We start from the raw sequence: 8,408 nt of genomic DNA, 5'->3' as shown, positions 1-8,408 counted from the left end.
AAGTAAGCAAGAGTGGTCTTCAGTGTCCGCTGTAGGCCAGCCATCGGCGCACAGAGACAGGCAGCACACACCCAGCTCGCAGGCTCACAAAGAGGCCTTTATTATCTAGTTCAAATAGACACTGTCACAATCTTATTTGTTACTCCTTTTACTAAAATAGTTCAGATCAATGCTTTTACCACACTATCAAAAGTTCTATTTCTTTTTTCTCTCCACAAATCAAAGTGGTTCAATAGAAGGTAGAAACAGCCAAAGTCCACAGGCTCCAGCTCTGCACACAGCCAGGGCAGGAGGGGGCAGCTGCAGATCTCACCATCAACAAGGCAGGAACCAGGCGTTCCAGCCCCTCCCCAAAGCAGCACACTTTCCCCCACAGTATGAAAATATACACCTCTGCCACTCTGCAGCCATACATTTAGTTTGTTTCTTTAAAAAAAAAAAATCAGTAGTATGTATCTCACATCCTCTCAAGTTTCAAGAAAGAAAAATGAAAGGTCACTTTGTCTTTAAAACACTGGCTTGTGGCTGTTTAATGCAAATGAAAATGTGCTCAGCAGATTCTGACTCCAGGGTAGGTGAGGCCACCTGGAAGGAGCCTGGTGACCTCCGTCACAGTGGGAGGTGGAGCCAGTGCAAGCATCTTGTGAGCTTGAGATGGAGAGTCGGCATTGCTAAAGCTAAAGCTCCAGAAAGGGGGTGGTCCCAGAAGACCACCTGCCCTCCCCAGCCCAGGGCTCACCACGGGTTGCTGCTAGCCCCTCCTTGCTGTTAGGTCTGAGATATGACACAGACTGTCCTTAGAAAGCTAGCCCATTGCTGAAAGGGCCTAGCTTGCTCCATCCTGCGGAAGGACGGGTACTCAAAGATTTATGTTCTTTGAGTTCCCATGATGTCTCTGCAGCATTAGGGACGGGGTCGCATCTCTCCAGAAGGGATAGGTAGCTTCTAGGCTTTTCTTTCTTGGCCAGTCTTCAGATTCCAGGAGTCCTAACTTATTGCTTATGTCAGTGGTGGCTAAGCCATCCTGATACAAATGTGATTTCCTGGGACTCCCAGATGAGACTCCCACCTTGTGTGGACCCATACACCTCTGTGTTATTCTGGGATTCCTTGGCCTCAACCTGTAAGGGTCTTGCCTGCCCAGCAACCTACTTAGCAGGAATCAGCAGGACTCACCCAGTACCAGGGCCAGCAGGTGGGTACCAACAAGTTAAACACTTGACCAGGCATCAGCATTTCTAGAAAGAGCTTCCCAGTGCCCCACAGCCAGAGCGGTAGATCTGTTCCCTGCTGCCCTTGCACAACACTCCCTGGGCACACCGAAGGCCATGGGCCTTTCCCCTGAGAGCGTGGGACCCAAGGGTGCGGGCAGCAGAGGTGGTGGGAACAGCCCAAGGGGTCATGAGGCCTTGGTTGGGAGGGAAATAAGATGCTACCACCTTCTTAGCAGGTCCCCTTAGCTCACAGTGTGTGGCTGGGGCCTGAAAGAGACCTGCCTGAGGCGAGGACAAGCTCTTTGGGCTCAAGTGCTTGCTGCATGGGGCTCGAAAGTACCATTGAGTGAGGAAGTAAATACCTGGCACGGGTGATGCCAGCAGCAGGGCCTGGTCCTCCTGCAGGTCTTGAGATATCATCTATATAGTTCACAAAAGCACCCACTTCCTCATTTTCCTCACACCAAGGTAGAAACCGTCCCTATCTGTCATGCTTCGCCGTTTAGGCATGATCGTGTGCACTGACGCACTTATTTGAGCCCCCCGGGTCCCTATGGGGGGGGGGGCTGAGGCTCAGAGAGGTGACCTGTGCGGAGACAGCTAGCCACTGTTCTGCCCACCTAACATGTTCCCAGTAGGTCGCACATGAGCTCATCAGCTGTGAGAGAGGACAGAAGCCCACCGAAGCAGGGTAGCTTCTGGAGTGAGCAGAGTGAAATGGAGCCTCAGCCCATCTTCTCACTAGGCGCCTGGAGAAGCTGAGTGACTTTCTGAAGGCCACACAGAAAATTAAAGCCAGAACCAGGTCGTGCCCCTTCCTTCCCAAGGAAAACTCATCAGGGGCAGCTCCTGCAGCTCCAGCCATAGTGACCCAGGGTGCACCCGGGGGAGGCTATACCGACAGTGACCCAGTGCCATGGCCCAGTTCTTCCTATCCAGAGAGGACGCTGAGCTCATCCTAGACACTCTCCAGGACTTCCTATGTTGCTGTAAACCAGAAAACAAAACTTGAAGGAGAGACCTAAGAGATGGCTACGCCTGGCATGGGCAGGGAGACACTGCTGAGGGGGTGAGTGCTAATAAGCAGCAGCTGGCACCGGGATGGCGAGGTACCGACCCCCAAGTAGCACGGAACCCTGAGCTACCAGCCAGCCATGGACACGTGGGAGCCAGTGCTCCACAACCCAGGGTCCTGGCTATGGCAGGGTAGCAGAAAAGTGCCACCTGTGTCACAATTCAAGCTCTGGTGGCTTCTGTCCAGTGTGAGGGACAGCCAGGGTAGAAGGCTTGATGAGAGGCATCCACCAAGAGCAGGACAGCCCCAGACAGTCCCGGGCCTGGAGTCTCAGAAGCTTTTTGCAAGTGGAACACGGAGCTCAAACAGGGAGCCAGGCTGCCTGACCACTCTGCTGCAGCAAACAGCCTGTGGCTTCTCGTCTTCCCAAGGTTTGCTGGTGAGGGAGGCAGGAGGTGGAGGCCTGGCTGTCAGTGTCACACCAGGGCAGCCAGGTGGGCCATGTCCTATGTACAATTCACCACAGAGAAAGACAGTGGCTGGGCCAGAGTTTCTACCAGGTCTAGGGCCTCAGACTCCAGGCAGGGCCAGTCCACATCCATGGAGAAATGGCCCTACAAAGGCCCCTTGAACTGGTTACCAGACAGGTGCTGCCGGATGGAGGGCTTGGTGCTGGCGGCATCTCCCAGTTTCCTCCAGACCACCTATGAGGAGGCACACAGTGTTAAGTGGAGGTGGAGTGCTCACCCCAATCCTGCTCTCGGGCCTCACATACCTACTGCCTTACCACCCTGCAAAATCGCCCATGTCTTCAGAGCCATGCAGCTGAGGCCACAGGAAGGTAGAGGTGCCCACCATCACCGTTATGCCTGACCCCCAAGCAGGCCACTGCTAGGTGTGAGCTCATCTTTTCAGATGTCCAGTGGGATCCATAGTCTCAGGAAACAATATGAGGTACACCTCAGGGTATCTCACCCTGCCTAGACTCCAGGTTCAGAGCCTGTCCTAGTGGCTTCTGTGAGGGTCCAATGAAGATGACAAGTGGTAGTTGGGAGATGAAGACGAGGCTCTATCCCCCACAGGATAGAGTGCTCACTTGCAAGGCCAGGTCTGAGCACTAACTGCAAGGCCAGAGGCCACCAAGGGGCACCAGTGAGGGGGGAAAAAAAACAGGGCCCCACAATTGGGATGAAGATGAGAGCCCAGGCTCTGTCTAGAACCCCAGGCATGGCACTACTGGGAAGGGACAGATCTGGTGAGGGGTCAGGAGCCTCTCCAAAGGGGAAGTATGGTAAGTGGTAATGAACCAGGATCCCAGAGCCGGTCATCTTCCCCCAGCCATAGCGGAGCAAATGAGAAGCAGGTGGCCACGCCCCAGTGCCCAGCCCCAGCCCCAGGAAGAGCCTCACGTTGCACATCTCTCGAACGATGGCCTTCTCCTTCTCGCTCAGGTCTTCCTCACAGCTGTCCTGAAGCTGCCGGTCAAGGTTCTCGTGTACTTCTAGAACCTGAAGAAACAAGTGTCACAGGCTCAAGAGACACTCAGGAAACCAGGGAGGCTGGACAGGGACTTCAGGTGGTCTTGCTTCACAAGCCCACACCCAGCCTTGCAGAACATGGCAGTTTCTGCTAGCAGCCATTAAGACTGAGTACCCATGTACATGTGTGGGTGACAACTATGATATACATACAAAAGCAGGCAGGAGACCCTGAAGTGCTACTGTGTTCACATATGCAAGCCTACTCCAGACACTAGAGTCCCCTGAAACCTGCCTGCTGAACCTAGAGGACAAGGCTAGCCTGGACCTCCACTTCTAGCCTCACTACCACCCCAGGCCTCTCTCTGGCCTTAGGAGAACACTTGTCAGTCTCCTCAGCTGCAGCACCTCAGGCTGAGCAGACAATTGACACACTCATGACCACATTCAGCGTAAGTCCCATGGTGCTCCAGGCAACCACGTGCCCCCAGCCACCAAGAGACACAGTCTCCCACCCCCACTAAGTGCCCTGAGCTTGGAGATAAAGCACTTGAAGAGAAAGGCCCCATGATCCCATGGTCCTACTGTGTGCTCGGGAGGGGCAAACAGTGCATTTTACCTTCATGGCATGCACAACAGCCTCAGGCTTCTGTCCTGCAGAACTGTAGACAGTGGAAGGGGGTGAGGGCAGCTCAGGTACAGGGCAGGCAGGGCCCTGTGGAAAGAATGACACATGTGAGCCCCCTGGCTGGGTCCCAAATGCCTGTCACTGGGGTAAATGCTAGTTTGGGTTACATGGAATCAACACCCAGACAAGAGACAGAGGCTGGGGGCTGGAAGGACAAGGGTGGAGAAGAGGCATGGGTGAGAGCTGAGCATCCTGAAGCTGACCTTTGCCTAGCTAGTCCCATGCTTCCTGGACACACCTCTTCTGTAGATTGCATGGTGACTTACAGAGCCAAAAGTGGGGGGGGGGGGGACTCTGTATGTGGAGGGAGAGACCCTGTATGTGGTGGGGGGAGACCCTGTATATGGGGAGAAGATCCTGTATGTCGGGGGGGGAGACCCTATATGTGGGGAGAAGTCCCTGTATATGGGGAGAAGACCCTGTATGTGGGGAGAAGACCCTGTATGTGGGGGGGGAGACCCTGTATGTGGAAGGAGAAGACCCTATATGTGGTGGGGGGAGGCCCTGTATGTGGGGGGAAGACCCTGTATATGGGGAGAAGACCCTGTATGGGGGGGGGAAGACCCTATATGTGGGGAGAAGACCCTGTATGTGGGGAGAAGACCCTGTATGGGGGGGGGAAGACCCTGTATGTGGAGGGAGAAGACCCTGTATGTGGTGGGGGGAGACCCTATATGTGGGAGGAAGACCCTGTATATGGGAAGAAGATCCTGTATGTGGGGGGGAGACCCTATATGTGGGGAGAAGTCCCTGTATGTGGGGAGAAGACCCTGTATGTGGGGGAAGAAGACCCTGTATGTGGGGAGAGGACCCTGTATGTAGGGGAAGAAGACCCTGTATGTGGGGAGAGGACCCTGTATGTGGGGGAAAGACCCTGTATATGGGGAGAAGACCCTATATGTGGGGGGAGAAAAGACTGTGTATATGGGAAGACCCTGTATGTTGGGGGAAAGACCCTATATGTGGGGAGAAGACCCTGTGGGGGGGGGAAGACCCTGTATGTGGAGGGAGAAGACCCTGTATGTGGGGGGAAGACCCTGTATGTGGAAGGAGAAGACCCTGTATGTAGAGGCGGGCAGTGGAGGGAGACCACACATGCTGTTCTTCAGATGAGGCATCGCCATCTCAAAAGAGCCAGACAAAGATTCATGTTTACTCAGCCAGTTGAGGAAGGGCCAGGCTCAAACCTACCTGTCCAAGTTCAAAGCCCACCTATTCTCCCCAACTCCTGCTCCCAGTCCTTGCCCTTGGCCCAGTCCTTGCCCCCTGGGTGGTGAATTGGCCACTGGCCACATGTTCAAAGGTAAGAGTAGAAGACAGATAAGTCTGGGCCAGGAGGGGCCTCAGAAAGCTGACTGCTAGAGTACTTGGCCCAGCCTCCCTCCAGCTTCCCTTCTTCCTGCTGGTCCTGAGCAAGGTGACGGCTTCTGCCCTGGGCAATAAGAAAACTCCAAGAGGTGCTCCAGGAGCAAATGGGGAGGGACTGTTCTACAATCAGAGCTCTAGACGGCTGTACCCTGACACCTAGGGATCCACAGCACTAGACGGCTGTACCCTGACACCTGGGGATCCAGAGAACTGAACGGCTGTACCCTGGCACCTGGGGATCCAGAGCTCTAGACGGCTGTACCCTGGCACCAGGGGATCCAGAGCTCTAGACGGCTGTACCCTGGCACCTGGGGATCCAGAGAACTGGACGGTTGTACCCTGGCACCTGGGGATCCAGAGCTCTAGACAGCTGTACCCTGGCACCTGGGGATCCAGAGCTCTAGACAGCTGTACCCTGGCACCTGGGGATCCAGAGAACTGGACGGTTGTACCCTGGCACCTGGGGATCCAGAGCTCTAGACAGCTGTACCCTGGCACCTGGGGATCCAGAGCTCTAGACGGCTGTACCCTGGCACCTGGGAATCCAGAGCTCTAGACAGCTGTACCCTGGCACCTGGGGATCAGCCTGAAAACAGAGCTACTCACTCTGCAAGACATGGACCCTAAAGACTCCTCCCAACAATCAGAAAAGCTGCGAAAAGAGGGCTGAATTCTGTCTAGCCATGGTCATCATACAAGCCCAGTAGGTGCTTTGAGGTCGTCCTTATGCCCAGAGTCTTCCACTGACAGCCTGTCTACCGAGTCCATTTCCCCCGGGCTACCTGGCATGGATGATCCCCACGGCCTCACAGGCTGATCTGCTCCTGTTTCACCAACAGGTTCCAGAACAGGCATGGGGGCTCTGACCCAACAGGGCTCAGGATCTAGGAAAGTCAGCATTGGACATGGTCCCTTTAACTGACACTTGATTCATGCCTTAGCCTGCTCTGAGCCTCAGTTTCCTCCCTTGGATAAGAGAAAGGGTCCTATGTCCCAGGAAGCATACAAAGCCCTGGAAAATGCCCAGTGGGTGTGCCTCGAACTCTAGTCCAGGCTGCCTGGCTGGTAAATAGGAAAACAAATAGGGAAAGGGAGTAAGTGGGTTGGGGATATATTACCAACAGGACTGCAGCCCAAGCTAGGCTGGACTAGAGCAGAGTTCACACTTCTCCCACTGGCCAGCAGAGGGTGCCAGACAAATGAATAAAAAGAATAAGAAATGAATAAAAAGACTGGTCCCAGCACCTCGTCCTAAGTGGATACTGCCACCCTGTCCCAAGGAAGACCCTAAATCCTAGTCCACGCTGATGCCACCAGCCTCCGTCCTCATCTGTACCTGTTTCTAACTGACTGCTGTGGGCCCCTCCAGGAAGCAGCCGCAAAAGAAATGCAGGCGGCAGGTGGACAGATTGTTGCGCAGTCCAGCCCTCCTGGCTCAACTCACCCAAGCAGCGGGTATCAGGGAGGGCAGGACATGGGGCTCTGAAAAGGGTAATGGCCATTGCTCGACATTTAAAGACTGATTTAGAGTGACTGATGCACTGGGGTTAGCATCATGCGAGCCCTCCAAGGCCTCCCCATCACCAAGCACCTGCACTGGGCAGATCAATCCCGAGTGATAAAACAAACCCCTCTCCCAGACGAGGACAGTGATGTGAGCTTGCCAGAGTAGGTTAATGTACGTGAACCTGGCACATGGGTCTCTGCCACTCCAGAGTTGGTACCGAAAGTGTAGAGACCAGCTTTTCCCAAGATGCCTGTCCAAGCCCTGTCAGGAAGCTGGGATTACAAACCACCTCCTCCCTAGGCTGGCAGTCTTTTTACCTGGGGACTTTCAGTGTTTGACCTTGTTGCCCTGTTGAGCCCTAAGCACCTTAAGGAGACTGACCCCAGGACGGAGGAGGCAGCGACCCAGCAGTGCCAGTCAGGCCCACAGCCTTGACCTCTGAGCTTCAGTAGCTCCAGTAACTGCTATGGCTGGCATCCACAGGGCATTCCACCCCAAAGGCCTGCCTGTCACCTCAGCTCCCCCTGCCCTCTGCCCTCTGCCCCTTGGGTCACTATCCTAAACAGAGATGATCTGAAGATCTTAAGTTCATGGCGCCCATGGAACAGAGATATCCGCTGATCCACAACACCACACTGACCCCTGACCTCCAGGCCCATTTGGACATCAGTATGCCTTTGACCGCGAGGTCCTGTAATCCACTAGCGCCTCGGAAGGCCCACTTCCTCCTCCCCAGTGCTGTATGACAGCCCCTCTTGTGGGGTGAGACACAGAACCCCCCTCCACCCATGGCCTCGACCACGAAGCCTTCCAGAACCTTTCCTCACTCCACTAGACTTCTGTCAGCACTGCTGAAGCCTGGGGCGTGTGTGTCCTCCAGAGGCTGTGAGAAGTGGGCTGGCACCTGGGTGGCTGGCCCGTCCCCAGGCCAGCGCTGCACATCACAGGTGCAGGCCATTAGAAGACCGGTCAGCATCACTGAGTGCGCTGGGTCCCTCATCATGAAGCAATTAGAGCATCGTTTGGCCATGGGGCTCCTGGAGAAATATTTGGATTATCTGCAGTCAGTGGGCTTGACAGCCAGCACAGTGTCAACAGGTGGAGAAGGCAGCCAGGCTTCGACAGAGAAATTACAGTG

At 54.8% G+C, this 8,408-nt stretch overlaps 1 protein-coding gene across 2 annotated transcripts in view; it reads right to left on the bottom strand.

Moving 5' to 3' along the window:
* Positions 1-79: 79 nt before the first annotated feature.
* The window catches only part of Ccdc85c (coiled-coil domain containing 85C), a 72,859-nt gene continuing 64,530 nt past the window's right edge, over positions 80-8,408 (bottom strand). For both annotated transcript variants that reach the window (XM_041633113.1, XM_041633112.1), the window contains exons 4-6: positions 4,327-4,422; positions 3,639-3,737; positions 80-2,933 (exon numbers count right to left, since the gene is read on the bottom strand). In XM_041633113.1, coding sequence (XP_041489047.1) covers positions 2,844-2,933; positions 3,639-3,737; positions 4,327-4,422 — 285 coding nt within the window. In that variant the 3' untranslated portion in view covers positions 80-2,843. The remainder of the gene's footprint in view (positions 2,934-3,638; positions 3,738-4,326; positions 4,423-8,408) is intronic.

The sequence above is a fragment of the Microtus oregoni genome, unplaced genomic scaffold, assembly GCF_018167655.1.
Source record: "Microtus oregoni isolate MIOR12 unplaced genomic scaffold, Mior012 000043F_ref0000047, whole genome shotgun sequence".
NCBI lineage: Eukaryota > Metazoa > Chordata > Mammalia > Rodentia > Cricetidae > Microtus > Microtus oregoni.
Note: the sequence above shows the minus strand (reverse complement) of the source record. Positions and strands in the feature narration are given on the sequence as shown.